This window comes from Octodon degus, unplaced genomic scaffold, assembly GCF_000260255.1.
Source record: "Octodon degus isolate 3935 unplaced genomic scaffold, OctDeg1.0 scaffold00023, whole genome shotgun sequence".
NCBI lineage: Eukaryota > Metazoa > Chordata > Mammalia > Rodentia > Octodontidae > Octodon > Octodon degus.
The window spans coordinates 9,105,646-9,126,859 of NW_004524599.1; the positions used below are offsets into that span (position 1 = coordinate 9,105,646).

At 39.6% G+C, this 21,214-nt stretch overlaps 1 protein-coding gene across 1 annotated transcript in view; it reads left to right on the top strand.

Annotated features, from left to right (window-relative positions):
- LOC101580438 overlaps positions 1 to 21,214 on the top strand; it is a 409,418-nt gene that overhangs the window by 250,816 nt on the left and 137,388 nt on the right. Inside the window, exon 15 of the mRNA XM_023712057.1 lies at positions 8,111 to 8,124. Within this exon, the coding sequence (XP_023567825.1) occupies positions 8,111 to 8,124 (14 nt within the window). The remainder of the gene's footprint in view (positions 1 to 8,110; positions 8,125 to 21,214) is intronic.

A 21,214-nucleotide genomic window follows, 5' to 3' on the forward strand; every position in this document is an offset into this window, starting at 1 on the left:
CTGCTCTTACTAAGAAGTTTTCTCACATCAAAAGAAATTACCAACAAAGTGAAAAGAGAACCCACAAATTTGGAAAAAATCGTTACATATAAGTGGTCAGACAAAGGTCTAATCTCTAGAATTTTTAAAGAAGTAAACGTCACTATGGCCCCAAATTTAAAGACCCAGTCCAGAAATGCGCATCTGAGATGAACACACACTTCTCAGAGCATGAAATTAAAGAACTGAATAAATATATGAAAAAATGCTCCACATCACTAGCCATCCATGAAATTCAAATTAAAACAACATTGAGATATCATCTCACCCCAGAAAGAATGGTTATCATAAAGAAATCACCCAACAACAAATGTTAGAGAGGCTGTGTGGGAAAAGGAACCCTTCTCTACTGCTGGTGGGAATGTAGACTGGTGCAACCATTATGGAAATCAGTGTGGAGACTCCTTAGTAAGTTGGAGTGGAAATTCCATTTAAACCAGCTATTCTTCTACTGGGAATTTTCGCAGAGGATCGGAAAACATTATATCATAGGGATATATTTATGCCTATGTTTATAGCAGCACAATTTGTGATAGTCAAGTCTTGGAAACAACCAAGATGCCCATCACCTGAGGAATGGATGAATAAGATGTGGTATTTTTACATAATGGTGTATTATTCAGCTATAAAGAATGATAAACACGAAGGCTTTATGTTGAAGTGGATGCCACTCTAAGATATACTCATAAGTGAAATAAACCATACACACATGTGTAAATATCATATAGTTTCCCTAGTATAAGAACTCAAGGGAAGAAATATAAATAGAAATGTATAATGTAAGTAAAAGGAATGGAAAACTTGAGGACTAACTAATTAAGGGTGGGAAAGGTAAAGAGCTAGGAAATATGACAGTGACAAACCATATATTTATTTGTAGAAGATGGGCAGGGCAATGATCCTGAGAATCTCCAGAAGATTTTTTTAATCTAGTAGTTATTTGGAAAGATTCTCACCCTGACTAACTATATATACTGACAACTGTGAACTAAGTAACTGCACTGAAAATGGCAATTTTTAATTGCTGCTGTGTTGTCTCTCAGGTAGATGATTGTTCAAAAAGTAGAGGGTGGTGAATGAAGGCAGAAGACAATCAAAGGAATGTTGTGAAACTGTCCTGCTTCAAGATTGTATATGGTTAGATCTTTGGACTTACATGTAAACATAAGAATATAATTCTTTATGCATATTTTTAAAGCATATTCTAATTTTTAAATGTTTTTTCATCATATTCTGTAGGGACTGAAAGTTCAATATGTCTATACTTGATGAAAAATTCCTGTTCCATGTTATGCCTAAGATATTTGATATTCAGACAGGTAGTGAGGTTAAGCTTAACAGCATAGGCTGTATGGTAATAACAATAAACTTCTCTTCTGGAGGATTAACAACCTAAGTTTGCAGACCAAAATTAGAAAAAAAGGAGGGCTACAAGGAAAGCCCACATTTTGGCCCTAGCCTTCCAAGTTCATTTACGACTCAGGACATATGAGAACTTGTACTGTTACATCATGTAACTCAGTAGTGTCCCAAATTTTCTGATCAAGGAGATTATGGGGCCAAAGAGGAAAGTGATCGATGCTGTAGAGTGTGCCTAAGGAGAGTCACATGGAGAGAAATCATTCTCTCAGGCTTTCACAGAGAGCACATTGGCCAAGCTATAGCCATGACTCATCCACATGGCTGACACTGACAAATCTTCTACAATCTGAGGTACAGGATCTCAGGATAAATCCTGATGGGATTATTTTTTTGTCTTTTTTTCCAAAATTTTATTGATAAACAGCAATGAGACAGTTTCAAATCAAGTTAGAAGTACAGTTTCAACAAATAACACACTGCATATATTCTTCTTCGTGGTTAATTGCTGTACAAGATGAGGACTTGAGATCCTATTTACAAACACCATTAGAACAAATCATTCTACTCACTTAGAGAATGCAACTATGAATACACAGATACAAAATGGACATTCATCTGTATACCCTATTTTTTCTAAGTTCCATTATTGAATATTATAGGTGTGTAAACTCTGCAAAATATTCTAAAAGAGTCCAGTAGCCCATAATAGCCTTGGGTCTTCTGTTTAACGGGCAATGTCAGAAATTATTGACCTGAGTCCCCCACAGCTCAACATAACAGCATGGCTTTACTTCCTGTATTTCGTCTTCATACTTTTCTACTGGATGTCCTGATGGGATTTGACTGACCTCTGACCCAAAAGCTACAACTCTTGTTGCATAGGTCTTGCTTTACCTTGGTCTTAACCATTCAGCAGAAAAGTATAAAAATGAAGTATAAGAAGTAAAGCCATGGTGTTATGTTGAGCTGTAGAGGACTCAGGTCAACAATTTCTGACATTGCTAGTCAAGTGGAAGACCCAGTACTATTATGGACTATTGGACTCTTTTAGAATATTTTGCTGATTTAACACAGCTATAATATTCAAATAATGGAACGAAACCAAAAAAGGGGATACAGATGAATGTCCATTTTTTATCTGTGTATTAAAAATGGTTAGGATAGATATATAGTTACATTCTCTTAATGAATAGAGGGACTCATTCTAATAGTGTTTGTAAATAGGATATCATGTCCACATCTTGTAAAGCAATTAACCACTAGGAAGAATGTGTGAAATGTGTCAATTATTGAAAGTGTCCTACCAATTTGGTTTGAAGCTGTCTCATTGCTATTTGTTTCTCAATAAAATTTTGGGAAAAATACATAAATTTTGCATATAGATATTTAAAAAGAAAACAAAAAGAAGCAATAAATCACTTTCTTCTTCAATCTGCATCAATGTAAATACATTTTGTTATCAATTTTATAATCTACAGACATGTGAAACATCTAGTTTCTGAGCTTATTTAAATTTCCAGGGGAGTATAAGATGACACAGCAGACAACAGGACACCTCCCTTTAGTGATGTCCAGGGACCCCAGGGAATACAGATCGGCCTGCAGTGCCATGAGCAACACTTGTCATTACATTTTAGATTTCTAGAAAGATCTATTTTCTCTCACATTTTATTCATCATAATGTGCAGTGTGTTTTTTTCATAGATAAGTGTTTTTGAAAGGTCTCTGTATGAAAACCTTTTCAAGCCTCGTTTGATTTTCTGTATCTCTTTATATGAAAAATTTCTACATACTGAAAAATATTGCAGTGTTTTCCTCTGATAATTGATCTACTTAATGTTTATCTACCGATAGCCTATTATGTATCAGGTATTATGGTTGGAACTGGAGATACAAGTTAAAATCTCTTTCGTGTCTAAACTTTCTGAGTTTGAACTCTTATATAATTCTTATTATTTATAATTCTTATTTCACTATATATTATTGTGATCTTCAGTAAAGCAAACTAATAGTAGTTTTAATTTGAAAAGTAAGAAGTATGAAAATGGCTATTTCCATCCATTGTATGTCCACTCAGGGCTTTCCTTCTCTCCTTTTTGTCTCTCTCAAATCCTGTTCTTCTGCATACATTTATTCACACATTTCTGGCCTGAGTGTGTGTCACTGGCCCAGTGCACCAGTGGAATCTCATTTGTTCTTGTAGACTAATGTTCTCTCCTTTTACCCAATTATAATAGGAAAAATTACAAAAGAATAAAAGAATTGTACAATTATTTTTAGATACACCATAAATTAATCCCAATATGTATTTAGTTCTATTTAATGCACTAATATATGTTATTTGGTTTTTTCTCCACCAGTCAAGACTTTTTTTATTCCTTCTCAATAAGATTCCCTTTTATTGAAAAAAGTAACTCAAAGTAGAATTTATGAAATTATTTAATTTTCTCTTCTTGATGCAAAGCCAAGGATTTAAGTCTGTGGGTGATTCCTTTTCTTGCATTTAGGAACATAAGATGATTTAGGAAGAACCTTCTGGGTCAAACATTATGAGATTATTGAAGGTCTTGAGGTTGTGACCTTCCTCTGAACTCATGAAAAGTATCTGGTCATGTCTTTAACCTTTCACTCTAAACAAAAAGTTAATTTGGGGGTGGAGTTCAGAGAAGATTATTTCATTCTTTTTAAAGAATGTCTTTGTTAATCAACATTTCAGTGTTTCAGAGGTTCATAATTAAACCCATCACATGAAGAGACAGCATAAGTTATTTTTACAAGGCTTTTAACTAGTTACTGATGTAATTTGTTATACATTGTTTACCAGCTGATCCTTAAGTTACTCTGATATTTGACATTTTCTTTAAATAAAGAAAGGCACTTTGAACTCATACATTAAATGCATTATTTTTTGAAGCAAGTATGGCTGAGACGGTATTTTTATACTTTGCTATTTTCAGTTTATGTTTGCTACAGTTTCAAAAGAATTGAGAGGAGAACACACAGAGCACCCTAAAATCATGTGTGTTCTTTGTATCTTCTTCCTTTCTGGAAAGATATTCATAAATTTACACCTGGTTTTGAAATTTTGCAACACTTTTCAAAACTGTAAAGCCCAAGTGCTAAGGTTTAAGGAACTAGATCCTTGTTCATTGTATCATTTCTATGTCTGGGAAAATATTTTTGATATTCTTTAAATGAGTTTAAGATAGTTAGCTAGAATATTGGAGACAGTTTGTGAAGTTAAGGATGATCACGGGAGATGCTGAGAAGGGACGAGCCTGGTCCCGTTATCTGTGTGTGTGACAAACACTTTGCTATTCCGTCTTTCACTTCTCCTTCTCCTCTGGTGGTGCTGCAGTGCATCAAACCAGCTTCTGGTATGTGAAGTGTATGACATTATTTTTAAAAAGCCTCATTTAGCTCACTAATGTGAAAGTGAATTTCTAAGATCAGTCACATTTGTCTGGCCTCTGGTGGGGGTGTAATGGCAGGTGGCATCATGGTGGTGGCAAGAGATCAGAAGCCATGAGGTGATGCAGTGCTGGGCTTGCCTGTACCTGTCTCTTGTAGGAGCTCAGGAGTTGCATGAGAGCTCCCTGAGTCCTTCCCAAGACCTGACTTCCTCAAAGACCTCACCTCCTCCTACAGGGCCCTCCTTCTTGAAGGTCCCAGCATCATTCCACATGACCAGAGTGGGGACTGCAGCACCTGACCCTTTGGGGACACATTCCAATCAGATTCAAGCCACAGCACACAAGAAGTAAACATGGAGATAGACTGTTGCACATTTCCACTCCCATACTCTACTGAACAAGTAGGTTTCAATTCAAGGCAGGTCCCGAGGGTGTCTGCATATTAATACTTCTCAAGGATACTTTGGTTTTGCTATAGTCATAAAGTTCACATTGTGTGCAAGCCTTGGGAAGTCCCAGCTCTGGCCCTGGCATTCACGTTCTGTTCCATGACTTCCATGCTCTATGCTGCTCTCATGCTGCGAACGTGTCTCCCCAAGGAGCTGTTAAAGTTTAGAGGTAAAATGAGTTGGAAAATGAAAGAGCTTATGTGGGAATGCACCTCATTGACTGATGATGAGGTGTGCGCAGTAACACCTTTCAGAAGTCAGCCTTTGCTACCCTTGGAGACGAGCAAGTTAAAAACAACCCAGGAAAAACTGGGTGTGGTTGGTTTTGTATAAATGCTGTGCATGGTGCACATAGTAAGGTCAATGATGGGAATGTGGGCACTGCTACCCTCATTAATATTGTGCCGTGCATATGTTACAGTTATGCTAACTGCTCTTGCATAAAATAACAATCAAAACAACTCATGAGGGAGTGTATTTAATTTTATTTTATTTTTTAATTAAAATATATTTAAAGAATAGGAATAAAGAATTATATATGTTTCCATATAAGTCCAGAAATCTAACCATATACAACATTGTTGCAGGACAGTCCCGCAAGAGGGAGTGTATTTTAACTTCTCTTTTTTTTTTAAGTGGTTTTTTGTTTGCTTGTTTGTTTGTTTTTTTTGTTGTTGTTCAGGGTCTCACTGTGCAGCTCGGACTCACAGTGATTCTCCTGATTTCTGCCTCCTCAGTGCTGGGATTACAGGTGTGCACCACCATGCCAGGATTCCATCGCCAGCTCAATGAGCCCAAGGGGTGGCACAGGATGCGGTGCCAAGGATCGAACCCTGGCCCCTGTGCTTACCTAAGCAAGCGTTTAGTCCACTGAACTATACTGCTGGCCTTTAGCTTCTATTTAATAAATTCAAAATTGCAGCTCAGTCACATTGGTCCTATGCTTTAGCCATGCAGCACACTTTCATCTCCATAAGCTTCCATATACTATTAAGGTTAATTATTCACAGGGTGTTTAATACTTATTTGATTAGATAAGGGCTTCCTCAGCACTGTTTTTATTCTCCCTTTATCAGAAAAGCTTATAAGATTATTGATAAACTGGCCCACTCTGGATTCTGTGAGACTAACACTTCTTTATAAGCTGGTCCAGAAAGTAACCTAGGAAACCTTTCTATTCCTTCTGACCAATGCCCTGTATGTTATGGACATTTTCATGCACAAGAGGCTCATGGATACCTGACACATGTGTTCATCAGGGTTTTCTACAGAAACACAATGTGTGCACACAAGGTGTGTGTATATAATCTATACATAACATGTTATATGTTACCATATACATACATATTATTACTAACATAAAACACATGATATGCATATAAAATATCATATATGTTATATGTTATATATAGGGTAATCCAATGCATGGTGAATGCTTAAATTTAAAAAGGTTTTACAATAAGAGACATATTGCCAACAATCTCCCTCAAAATCCTCTGCCTCACCTTGAACATACTGATGCTATGACTCTTACCACTTTCTGCAACTGTTTTTGCAGTCCTTCTTCATTAGTGTCTTTAGGAGACATGTTAAAAATATGGTGGACACTGCTGAGCACCATTTCAATGGAAGGAAGACTTCCAAAAGCACGACCATGAGTCTTTGTCTACTTTATTCCCTGGATCTGGAACTTCTGGCTCTTCCCTAAGTTCGAAATGACCATGAAAGGTCAATGTTCTGAATCTGTGCAGGAAATCAAAGTTTCCAGAACTATGCAATGAATGATACTCATGAAAGAGGCTTTCCAGAACAGTTTCAAAGAGTAGCAAGAGTGACAGAATAAGTATCTTCTAAGTGAGGGGGGATATTTTGAGCAGGACCAGTAGAAATATGTCTTTTACTGTCATAAATTATTTTTAATTCAAGCATTTACTGTACTTTTACATCTCACCTCATATATAAATAGATTCATTGGGGCGATTGGCTCATGTGTTATAGAAACTGAGAGCTCTCATTCTCTGCAAGCTGGAGACCCAGGAAAGCCTGGGAGTTACTACTGAGAACAGAAAAAGTCAGTGAGGAAATCTCAGTCTGAGGAACCAGGGAGAGGATATAAAATGTCCTAGGCTCAGCAGAAGGGAAGAAGAGGAAAGGGCGACTTCCTCTTTTCTACGCTTTTGCTTTTGTTATACCTTCAAAAGACTGAGCAAGGCCCTCCTGCATTGCAGAATGCAACTTACTTTACTAAATTTACTTACATGATGCTAATCATACCTGGAAACAACCTCGCAGAAACACCAGAAGTGGTGTGGCTTCTGGTGACTCCTTGGTCCAGTCAGCTTCACTTGTCAGAGAGAAGGCGGCATCCCTTGGAGTTGTCCTGAGTTCACCCCCTGGTACCACTAAATAAGTAAGTAAGTAAGTAAGTAAGTAAGTAAGTAAGTAAGTAAGTAAATAGATAAATAAACCTAGCATGGTGGCATGCGCCTGTAATCCCAGCACTGGGGAGGCTGAGACAGGAGGATCACTGTAAGTCTGAGCTGCACAGCGAGACCCTGCACTAAATAGATAAACGAGTAAAAAAAAAAAAAAAGAAAGCAAATAAAATGTGAGGACATTGTTTTGCTAATTCTGATCCATTCAGCATGATGCCCTGTAGGATGAGTAGCCTTCCTCACAGGTTACTGGTGCTGTGTTTTGTCAAGAGGGAAGCTCCTGCTGTAGAAGCAGCACCTCTGCTGCTGGTTCTCTGTCTTACATTTCAATAAAAATCTTTAGCCTGTAATCCCAGCACCAGGGAGGCTGAGGAATGAGGCGCTCATCGAATGGGGCATGGGCTGTTCTCAGATCTGTTGTCCAAGGTGCAGGGCAGCTTTTGGATTAGGGATCAGATATATTCATTTCAAGCTGTGCCTTAGGCTGCTGTTCTCTTTCCTTGTTTCCACCAGAGGGTCTTGGCTCTGCTCATTGAACTGCTTTCTTGTGTTAAGAAATTGTCCATGTTTGTAGCTGAGGCAGTCTTTTAAACTGCTGTCTGTTCGTAGAAGGTTGAGGACCAGGTAGGTGCATAACATTAAACGTGTGTGCTTGATTTACTTTATGTAACATTATGGTTTGAAAGTGCATCCATCTTCCTACACATAACTCAAGTTTATCCTTCATTATGGCAGCATAGTACTTCCTTGTGTTAAAAACACATTTTCTTTATCCATTCATCTGTTAATGGACATAGAGGCCATTTTTAAAGATTTAGCAATTATGAGTTGTGCTGCTGTAAAAGTGTGTGTGTGTGTGTGTGTGTGTGTGTAATATGGTGTCTTTAATCATTAAAGGAAGCTATCTAGAAGGGAATAGCTGGGTCGAATGGAACTTCCAGATTTGTTATTTTGTGGCACCTTCATACTGACTTCTACACAGGGTGTTCTGGTTTGTATTCTACCAACAATATGAAAGGGTGCCCCCGAGATTCACTGGCATTTGTTATTTGATTTCTTTTTCTTTCTAAAAATATGTTTGTTTTTTACAGGGTCTCACCATACAGCTCAGCCTCGTAGTGATCCTCCTGTCTTTAGCCTCCCCAGCGCTGGGATTACAGGCATGTACCACCACACCTGGTCTTGGTGGCCAGCTCAGTGTGCCTCGGGGTGGGGCCAGCATGGCATGTGGTGGCAGAGATTGAACTATGGTCCTTGCGATTGCCTAAGCAGGCGCTTTAGTCTGCTGAGATATCTCACTGGCCTATTATGTTATTTCTTGGTGACGGCTCTTCTGGAATAGAGAGCATCTCGATCTTGTTTCAGTTTGCATTTCTCATGAACAGAGATGCTGAGCAGTTTTTCATTTATTTATTGGCCATTTGTGCTACTTCTACCAAGAAGTGTCAATTCATTTCAGTTGCCCATTTTTCGATTGTCTTTTGTTTGCAGAAAGCTAATGTTTGTGTTCTTTATATGTTCTAGATATTAGTTCTTTGCCTAAGGTATACTTTGTATTTTTTTTTCTTTTTGTACTTTTTGTAGGTTGTCTCTTCAATGTTTTGGTTATCTTCTTCATTGTGTAGAAGTTTTAATTTGATATGGTCTCACTTGATTTTGAAGTTATTTTTTGTGCAACTGGTGTTCTGTTTATAAAGCTCTTGCCTGTGCTTATGAATTCAAGAATTTTATCTTGCAGCATGTTACATGTTTTTGTTTTAATATTTAGATATTTAAACCATTTTGATTTTAGTTTAGTACACGGTGAGAGTTATGAATCATTTCAAAGTTCTGCAGGTCAATAGCCAGTGTTCCCAGAACCATTTATTAGGAGACTATCTTTTCTTGCCATATGTTTTTGGCCCCTTTGTCAAAGATCTAGTGGTCAAATATATCTGGGTTGTTTCTACATTCTTTATTCTTTTTTTACACACAGCTTAAGCATTCATGAAAAGCACTGGTAAGTTCACATTCTGTCTGGAGTTCCTTTTACCCAAATTCATAAGTCTTTTGTGCGTAATGTTACCACAGATGGTAGTTTTTTCAAAATTTTCCATCTTTCTCTACTATGGGGAACCAGTTTCTGCTAGCAGTTCTCTTTCTTTGTCTCTCTGTCTTTCTTTCTCTTGTTTCCCTTTTATTATGATTTGTGTCTAAACAGCCCTCCAAAGCCTGAAAGGTGGCTAAATGTAGAGCTTGTGACTCATTCAGGGTCTAATGCCGGGACTAAGGGTGTGAGTGCTACACTCACCCTAAGGCAGGTAGCCTGCACGCAGAATAAGGGACAGAAGAAGGCCTGTCCCTCCTCACTCTCCCTTGTTGCTTTTGACATCCTCCCCTACCATCAACTCTTGATCCTCTGCCCTGTGTCACCCTCCCTTGGAACCAGCTGATTGTGAACTGAAACCTTTACCAACTGTGAGCTAAGTAAAACTCTCTGCCCTTAGCTTTGGGCATTGGGTAATTTGTCTCCACAAGAGAAAAGTAACGAACACATCTCTCCACTCTCCTCTTTCATCTTCCCTCCCTCCTTCATCTGCTCTTTCTCTCCTCTGTTTTTTCTCGTGTGTGTGGTATCTTACCCTCAAGATGACTAATCTGGCTACTTCACACATACCAGACAGTAAGTGCAGAATCCACAACTCATCTTGTGGTCAGCACTCACGTGTATAAAATAAGTTCCACCCCAATCTGTCTAAAGAAACCACAAGGACACCCTAAATTTAGGGAAACAAAAATAAGCTCTATACTTTGAAGGAGCAAGAAAGTCACATTGCAAAGGCAAATGTGTAGAAGGATGAGAGGGCATTTATACCACCTGGGGATTAGTCAGTGAAGCAGAGCCAGGGAACATGTTATGAGCTACGGCAGGAGTCAGATTGAGCATACATGCAGAAAAGTTCACAGAGTCAAGAAAACCACTGCAGACTGTTGCAAAGAGGTAGAGGACCTGAGGAGAAGGAGAGAGCCCATCACCCTGAAATGTAGGTGTAACAGAAAGTTTGATGTTACAGGAAAATCAGTGGGCAAATGCATTCTGCACCTGAAGCAGTTGCCAAGAGAAACTTGTGGAAACATCTTTGGGAAGTATGCCCTCTTGGGCTTACCCTTAATGTCTGGGTGGATGTGGGGTCCCCGTTGATTAGCAGCATCTTCAGCCTAGATCAAGGGCTGTGCTCAGCACAGGTGAGGATAGGGACTGCAGGGATTCTGCTGAGCAACTTTGTGTGCATCTCACTATGACTACAATACACCACCAGTGACGACTGTGCACGAACCTGCCTGGTGTCACCTATTCTACCCATGTCCAGTGATCAATATTCCTTTGTACTCCCAGGAGGAGACTGGGCAGAAGGCATGTGGGACATCTTAGGATGGACACACACAATGATTTGGTGTGGACAATGCCTAGAAGCTTGGTTCCCTGTGTGGTGATGCAAGAGCCCAGAAAGAGGTCACTGACGGGTACTGCCCCAAGAAGGATAAGGCTGTCTCATGGGGCCTGAGTTAGTTCTCCTGAGGCGAACTTGCTGCAGAAACCTAAACAGGACTCCTTCACCTCTCTCTATCTCTTGCTTTGTGACATGGCCCCTCCCTGTTGAACACTCTCCAATGAAAATTCAGCCTTCTGGCTCAAGGCCTTGTCCATAGCTGAGCAGATACCAGCACCATGCTTTTGAACATCCAGCACTGTGACCAAAGTTACCCTCTTTGCTGCATTCTAATGCTGCTGCACCTCTCTGCTGCACTTTGTTCTGATAAGGAACAGACGACTGCAGTATACCTTCCCATACCTAGCTTCAGTGGAGGGCATTGCTCTGGCAACTGTCAGGAAGCAGCATTGGAAAAGCAGAATAAGGTTCCCAGATACCTGGGTGGGTCAGCAAAGGGGAGTTTCTTCATGCCCAAGGAAACATGGTAATCAATAGCACATCTCCCAAAGTGTAGTAGGTCAAGAAAACCACTGCAGACAAAAAGAAATGTTTCATGGTTTAGTTCCTCTAATAGCACTGTTCCACCTACATTTTCTTTTTGTAAAGAACCCTAAAGTATGTTACTAACTGGGGCCTGTTAGTTGATGTCATCTCTGCTTTGGGAGTGATTCAAACCTAGATCTCCACCAGCAAGGAGATGTGCAGCTCTTGGCTTGTCTAAGCTGATGCTCAGCACAGGAGAATGTGGAGCTATGTAAAGAAGGAGGCACACGTTCTTTCAAGCCGTGGCATCAGTGTGTGTGGACTGCTGACTGTGTACCTAACAATCCAAAGACAGAGGGATGTGTACACAAGGAGGCCTATGGGAACTTGTTCTGCTGAAATAAATTACTATTTACTACTAGCTGTTCAAAGATAGAATTTGACAGACAACCTGCACGTTGTTAGAAGCGTCTTCTTTCATCAAAATAGCAATTGGCCATTTCCACTTTGAATGCAACTGGTGAAACAGAAGGATATCATTCTTCATCTAGAACCGTGACCCCACTGAGTACAGAGGCTCTGACACATGTGCTACTTACCACTGGAGCATGCCAGGTGGCCATGACACCCAGCCCCAGGGGCACATGCATTTCTTCTTCCATTTCATTGGTAACCTTCAGGGCACTCCCAACAAGACTGTAGGTTCCATAGCTGTTTTGACAGTTTCTACATTTCAATTGTTTCTGGAAGCACTGATTGGAAATTAGGCACTTTTAGTACTTCATTTATGGTTGATCTCTTCACCCCTCTTGTGTGTAGATGTAGGGTTGCTACAGTATGGTTGCCTAATGCTGGGTTCCTGTGCCAGCTTTGGCGAATGCCTCTTGGCAATCGATTGGTATCAATGCCTGGTGACCTTTGGATCCTCGCTCCTCACTTAAGAGGAGAAGGCAAAAGACAAAAACAAATACACAGACTTTTTAGCTAAAATGGTTTCGGAATATTAAAGTGCTTACTAATTCAAATAGACCTCAGCCCTCTTCTTCCCATAGGAAAAACATTACTTTAATATTTATTTAAGTGACATTCTTGTAGTCTGTCAGGAAATGCTTAATACTAAGTTGTGTAATTTCTAGAGAAAATAAACATTTGATTTCATGGAGTACTTAAATCTCCCTGGAACACTCTTTAAAGTCATTATTTAAACCATCCTGCTTTAAAAATGTAACTTTTACTGATCTTCACCTGACGTGTGGGACAGAAGCAATCTACTAATTATATCTGATGAAATTTTGAAAATACTAAGTATTGAGTGGAATGAAAATGTTATCCCCAGATATCCTGATTCCCCAGAAATTTTCCTTACTTTTTCATTATATAAAAGCATTTAAAAAGAATTGAACCTAAGGTCCTGAGTTCAATCCCCAGTACTGCAAAAATAAATAAATTAATAAATTAATAATAATTTAATAAAAAAGAATTGGACCCTGAGGTCTAAATAAATGCATTAATAAGTCTCGCTTCTAATATTCATATTCATTGCAGTTGTAACGAAGTGGTCTTGGTTTATATTAAACCCTCCATATGTTTCTTATTTCATAATTCAAATAGCATACTTATTTGTAAATGGCTCTGGAGGAGAAGTCAAGCAATATTTTAGACTTTTAGCCAATTATGGTTTCAACAACATTTAAAATGCCCCCTTCTCCTCGTTGGTGAAGTAATGGTTTATGAAGTCCTTATTGTTAAGAGAACAGCTTTGTAATAGCACAGAAGGGCAGTGAAAAGGCACACAGTGACACGCTCCCAGAAGCCTCCCTTTCCCACACACAGCTGGGCACACTGGGAGGGTCTTTCCTGGTGTTCAGATGTCACCCCACAACATGCCCGTGTCCTGGGCTTTCTCTTATGCTGTGGACACTTAATCACGGTTTCGGAGGTGGGTGATCAAGCAGTGACTGGATTATTTTCATGCTGTAGCAAGGAGGCCTTGAGTTCTGCTGTCTTTCTTATTTCCCCTCACAAGCAACACTTTCCGGGGTGTGCTATTCCTATCAGCAAGTGGCTGAAGTCCCATTCAGACAGTGAAACAGGCTTCCTGCCAGTCAGATGGTTAGCGAACTTTAAACCCAGTCCCAAAGGAAGCTAACACTAAGGCTTTCCATGATGGAGAAAGAAATGCTAAAAATCCTTTGAAAGGGCTTTCCTAAGTGTTGTTCATAATTTCTTATGACTTTGAAGGCCAGCACAAAGAAGATGCAGTCACTTCAAATGACACCAATACTGCTGGTGGCGTGTGTGACACGTGACACTTCACCACAATTTGGGAGGGGTTATCTCCGGGTGGCAGCACATAGTCATGGTAAGGCCATGCTGAGCTGGTCACTGAGGCAGGGCCTGAGTTCTGAGTAGAACTCAATCAAAAGCACAGAATGCTTTTTGGCTCAACCTTGTGGTGCAACTTCTGGGATTATTTGTTCATATGTTTGTTTATTAACAAAGTCTTAAAAAATGTCCTATCTCAAAAGGAAGATGATTTTCCTTTAAGGTTATAAGCTTGGGAGCTTTTTAGTTAATTCTCCCTGATATATGAAATCTGAGAGAGAAGTACTGTAGTAATATGGTTGAGATAAAGCATGGAGTTTTTGTAGTTAAAAGATATATATTAGTTTTTCCTCTTTATTTTCTTTTGAAGAAGTACATAATTCTGGATATTAACAATTAAAACCTACTGGGTCTCTTTAAATTAATACTCAAGGCTTTTTTTAGGAGAAAATGATGTCCTTATTCTGAAAAAAGATGAAGGCAACTAGTTTGCTTTCTCTCTCTGCTGCTTCTCTCCTTTGGATTCTTCCTTACTGTTAGTAATTCCCCAAAATCATATCTTCTGTTGACTCAAATCCTTCCAGTCCTTAGAAGTTCACCCCAGAAATCACTTTTTTCAAGAAATGACTCTTAAACATGCCCAGTTATTGTGGTCTCCTATCCACTCCCAAATTCCAGAGCTTTCTACGGAGAATGACAGCGCTATGTGTATTCTTTGCTGAGGAAAGAGAACAGGAAGTAGGGGCCCTAACACGGCGGTCCCTTGGTACCAACCAGAAGATTCCTTCCAGAACACCCGCGGGGCTGAAAAGCCCTGGATATCTGAGTCACGTATATAAAATGACATAGTACTTGCATAGATTTATACATAGCTTATTGAAACTTCTATTCTCTAGATAACTTATGATTACTAATGTGAGGTTTGTGCTGCGTAATGGTTGTTGTGTTATATTGGTTAGGGGATGATTCTGAGGAAAGGGTCTACACATTCGGTACAGGCAGTTATTTTATTTCAAATATTTTCTACCTGAAGTTCGTTGACTCTGTACATATAGAATTCACAGACAAGGAGAGCTGATTGTGTATTTAGGCTTCATTATGTTCAGTGCCTGAAAGACTGTTGGCTGAGTCATGATGAATGAGTGAAAGAATATCCAGCTAAGTTCTTCCTTAGAAAGAGAAGACCTGACCCTTCTCACACTTTTGTACTTAGAGATGACTCAGAGTGTTAATTCTGGGCAGCCTGACTTCCAGGAGAACACTGCCACAGCTGAATCCTGTGGGGCTTCATGGTGGCTTGGGGGTTGGGGATGAGAAGGCAGAGAACACCCGGGCTGGATATAAGAAGAGACATGACCAACAGTAGCAGTGTACTCAAATGATGCTTGTTATTTGTCACCCCTGTGCAATTAACACTGACACAGAGAAAATGTGCTGTGTGGGGCAGCAAAGCGATCAAACCCTATCTCAGGAAATCATGTCGGATTTATTCGCAGGTGTAAAATTAACCAATGCTATTTTCATAAACGCTATAATTAACCTAGATTTCCAGCAAGAGGTCTTCAAGGTTCTAGAGAATTCTCTGTAGTCATCTCTCCTTGTGTATTTACTTCTGAAATGGTGGCCATGCACATGGGCAGGATTTCTCCATGAGTTTTGACTTGCTCCTCGTTCTAAGTGAGGGGGTAAGTATCAGAGCCCTTCTGGTTTATCTACAATGATCCCTCTTGGTACTTGGGATTCAAAAATAGGCACTGCAGGTTTTTCTTCATGTTTCATTTTGCTTCTAGTAAGTACATTCTCTATATTTGGCTTTGTTGTATTTGCCACTTAAGAATGCAGAATTTATTATTATGTGCTTAAAGCAATCATTTAACACTGACATTTTAAGTATGACAATAATCCAAGTAATTGTCACCCATTCAGTTAACTGAAAACATCTTTACTTCCCAAGACAACTAATTATAATTCAGTGGTACTATCTTTTAATTGTAGACATGTTTGTTTTTGTGTTTATTTTGGTTTAGGTTGTCTTCAAGGATATCCCGAGTCTCAAACTTGGCAATCTGCCCTTATTCTGTCTCTGATGCTTTTGAAAAATTAATGAAAATACTGTGGCAACACTGTTGAAGGAAAACAAGAGGATTTTTATTTTTCATAAGCTTTGCTCATGACTTCAGGATGTTAGATTATGAGGTATTTTTAAGAGTCTGATCAATTGCTATGTAAACAGGGATTAACTTCAAATGTACCAGAGATCATATACGCTGTACTTGTAAGTCTTATTTTTCTATGTGACTCTTCTCCAATAGAGGAGGATGAGGTCTTTCTTTCTTTCTTTTTTTTTTTTTTAATAGCATGGGTGAACTTATTTCATAAGACTCAATTGCAAACTTAAAAGAACAACAACAAAGCTTTTCCTCAAGAATAAATGTGGGGACAGGTTAATAGCTCAGCAGATTAAAGTGCCTGTAAGCAGGCTCAGGGGCCGGGGGTTTGATCCCCAAACCTGCTATGCTGGCCCCGCCCCCACCCCCAGGGTGAGCTGAGAGGGCTATTGAGACTGGGTGTGGTGGCACAGGTCTGTAATCCCAGCTCTTGGAAGGCTGTAGACAGGTGGATCACTATGAGTCTGATCTAGTAGTGAGACCCTGAACACACGTAGACCCTTCCATAAAATACAAACTAAAAAAAGAATAAAAGTAAAATCTAAATAACAATGGTTAAAAATCCTGCATTCTAACAGAATGTGCAATGTTTTTCTTTTACTTTTGTAAGGCTTGGTTCCAGATTCCACTCTAGCTTTTATCTGAGAGGGAAGTTCTGTGATTTACAGCACAGAGATTATTATCTGATCTCCTCATCTAGAAATCTTTTAAATTCAGGAGTTTTTAACTGCCTAATTTCAAAGTCTTCCTTTACAGTATGTTTAGATTGAGTCAGATATTTCATTCACTTTTTCTTATCACATTATATCCTTCTTGCCATTTAACACAATGTGCTCCTCGGTTACCTGAGTGCTTTTTATGTAGGTTGTTTTCATGAAGTTGAACTTAATAATGTTATAATATGGAAAAGCATAGAAAATGTAGTATTTCACAAAGCACAGGGCTTTTTCTTTTCTTTTTTTCTGTATATTTAGGGAATGGTTGACAGGGTGTTCAGGGTCTCACTACTAGATCAGACTCTTAGTGAGAAGCCTGTTTACAGCCTCCTAAGTGCTGGGATCACAGGCAGGCACTACCACGCCCAGTCTCAATCAACATCTCAGCCTGCCCTGGGGGCAGGGCCCACATGGCAGCCCAAGAGATTGAACCTGGGCCCTGCACTTGCTTGCAGGCACTTTAATCCACTGAACTATTAGGCCAGCCCCAAAGTACAGGTTTTCACCATGTTTCCAAATTAATTTTCATGTGCAATGTCTGTGATTGCCCCTAGGCAGAGACAATTCCAAAGCTGTGAACTGTAAGCATTTTCTAAACACACACACTCACACAAACACACCCTCACTAAAACATAACACATTGCAGTTTTGTTAAGAAAATATTTTTACTAAGAAATATGCTAACTTCTCCAAATTACTCTTGTTGTTCAAGACCACTGTAAGTTTAATGATCATCCCGTCTCCTATAACACCTACAGACATATAGCACCAGCCACAACTGTAACATTTAAATCAATAAATAGTTCAATTATTCTTTCATCTCTGTGGTAATTAGCTTTGTCAAGAACTTGGTCAGATAGTCACTTTTGGTACAAGGAGAAGTATGAGAAGATAATATCTAGATATTTTTAATCTCTATAGTTGGAAATAGGTGAGGGACCATTTGGGCCATCCTAAGCAGCCGCAGAAGCACAGATGTGTAGTCTACATAAGTCTTAAGCTTATGGTTTACTGTCTTTTGTTGAGTCACAGAAATATGTTCTCTGCCACAGTCTCAAACCAACATGGCATAACTTGGATTTATATAGGGATTTGTCTTGCTCAGTTCATGCTACTAGAAAATAGAGAGAGACTGAGTGGCATAAATGATGAACATTGATTTTTCACAGTTCTAGATCCAGTGTCTGGTGCTGGTTTCTGGTTTATAGATGGCTACCTTCTTCTTGATTTGTCGCATGATGGACAGAGCAAATGCCAGTCCTTGCACTCCAAGGACCCAGCTTGTCAGCACTTAATTTAAGCCCCATTCTCTCTCAGTGTTCCCACCTCCAAACTCCTAATTCATTATGAATTTCAAAATAGGAATTTTAGGGGGGAACAAATACACAGTTCTTGAAAAGATTCTTTACCCAAAATGACAAATTTTAACTCAAGTTAGCTCAGTTTTTCTAAAAGACAGCCCCGATAGTGGTTGATAAAGAATGGAATAGATCTACTGGCCCCTGGTGTGAGCCCACCTGGGTATCATTTGTTTCACCTAGAACAGAGATGTCTCTATTGTCATAGGTGGTTCCACTTTACCCAGATCTCATCAAACACCCCCTTGAGAGAACAGCCTTCCAGCTGGACCCAGCATCCAAAGTCTTTCCTAATCCTACAATTCATGCTCATATGTTTCTTGTACTATGTATCAGTTTCTAATAAGATCTTATTCTATGAAGGGCTTTTTTGAAGTCTACTTGAAACCAAGAAACCTGCATCTTAGAATTGCATGCAATTTTGAATTGGGCATCTGTATGTGCACATGGTACCATACTGCTGGGAACCATATAGTTTGGAGATGAGATTAATTTTTAATATAAGTACATGGAAAGGTAAATTAGACTTCCTTCAGCCAGCCACTGATATACTGGGGCCCTTCTCTGAGCCAACACCTACAACAGCATAGGGGAAGGAGCTGATGGAAGGGGGAAAAAGACACAGTTTGCCGATGATTGGTTCAAGAGGAAAACAGATTGCTGTTGAGTTACAGCTCATGCAGTTGTGATCCTGAAAGACAAAAGGTATGTGAAACTCTCCATTGGGTCACTTCTATAAATACAACTAAGACTGTGATGACTTTTCTGCTAACCATAAACTTGACCACGGTAAAGACTCATGGTAGAGACAACTGGTCTGGCTGGGTGAACAAAAAAACTAAAAAATGAGGGAACATGGGATAAGGAGTTTTCATGGAGAGAAATGTCAATTTATCATTGAGTAGATACCAAAGGAAAGATCTTCATAAGCATGTTCTATGATGGGAAGGAAAGCCTAACACTACTAGCAGTGCTACACTCTATTTACGCCATGTTTTGTCCTACACACACAGTTACAATAAAGTTTGATTTATAAATTAGGCATGGCATGAAAGATTACTGGCGACAACTGATAAAATACAACATCTGTAACAATATATTGTAATAAAATTTTCAGAATCCACTATTCTGTCTTGGGGGCCATCATTAAGTAAAGCAAGGGTCACTTGGCCACAAACACTGTGATAGTGTGACAGTTAATCTGAAACCTGAGAAAACCAATTCCTAATTGACTATCTGGCATCTAATATGTACAGGATACATTGGACAAAGAGATTATTTATGTCACATGGGAGCAGGCCCATGCAAGATGCCATGGCACTTGTCAGATAATGCAGAATTTAACACTTATGCATTGTGTATTTCTGGAATTTTTCTCCTAATGCTTTTGGAGAATGGCTAACTATGGATAATGGAAAATGTAGAAAGTCCAACCATGGATAAGAGAGGATGACTGTCTTGCATTTAACACTCACAAGTGGCATCCACCTGCAAGGGCATCAAACAAACAAGTTTAAAAAATTACTCAACCATTCAGCATTGACCATTGTCCACTATCAACCACCTCAGTGCTTACCCAATAGATTCATGGACCAAACAGATGTGACCAAGATGTGAGCTGTGGCTCAGAACAGGGGCTGCCATTCAGTGTGACTCCTACCTTTAGCAAATGCCCAAGTCATCACCGATAGAAGCAAATGGTGATGGAGTTAAGAGACTGACTGTGAGTCATACACATGCACTTGAATGGATTACAAATGCCTCGCAAACCAGGAAAGCCTGGTTCAGGGTAGGTCTGTTGATGACTGACGTGTAAGCCAGGTAACTGGGCAGACCTACTCCACTTGTGGGGTCACACCAACCAGTAGACTTGTATCCTGGAGGGAGTGAGAGGAAGAAGAAGGAAGTGTGCCCATCAGAAGAGCTCTACTCTTCCTAAACAGATGCAGTCTTTGTTACTAGTGCCTTTGGACATTAGCTTTTGCAGTCTCAGTTTCTTCCTCTGAAACAGGCTGATACTAGTGACTCTCCCTTGAGCTTCTAGGCCTTCAGTCTTGAACTGACACTGCCTCCCTGATCCCTCTTTTCCTGATACTTCTCCCTTCTTGGGTCAAGCAGTTACTGGGTCTTCCATCTGTCCAGGGCTCATATGGCCATTGTGGACTCTCCTGTCTCTGATCCTGTAAGATATCTAAAAAATTCCATTGCATATATTTTCTATTGATTCTATTCCTCTAGAGGACCCTAGACAATCCAGAAACCAACCAGATACTTTGTTGATTACGTTGGAACAGAAGAAGCAGCAACTCAGCTTAACTAGGAGGTGTGGGTTTATGTCTGTTGCCAACTGGGCCATTGCCAGGATTGTTATCTAAACATTTACAGTGTTTGATCTGTTAGATGAGAATATGTTGCAGCACTGTCTCAGCATAGTACAAAGGGCTCATTGAAATCAAAGGAAGTGCAGGTGTAGACACATGAGCCACTAAGCCTCACACATTTCCCGCCATCCTGAGGCTTCCAGCCTGATAGACCGATGAGATAGCTGTTTAGAGGTGCAGCTGAGGTGCCTGCTTGAAGCTGATATTTGGACAGATAGAAAGCCTTTAAGAAATACCCTTTAAGAAATCTGGAGATATGCACAAAATCCTAGACTGTAATATGGGAGTCCCTAGGACAAAGAATAATTGGGAATCAAGGGCTAGAAGTGGAAAAGACCTCACTTGCAATTTCTCCTAGGGAATCTCTTGGGTAATTTGTTTTTTCTGTCCTAACAACTTTGGTCTGCCCAATACTAGATGTCCTAGTTTCCAGAAGGAAATCACTTCCATCTCAGGACACACAACTTTAAGCCACAACCACCATCAGATCACATCAGGCTCCTCCCATACTCAGACGAGGGCATAAAAAAGGAGTCAGGGTTAGTGGCAAGGTGAGTTTTCACTCATCATATGTCACAGGGGGCCTGGGTTTGCTCCACATGACCTGTCTGG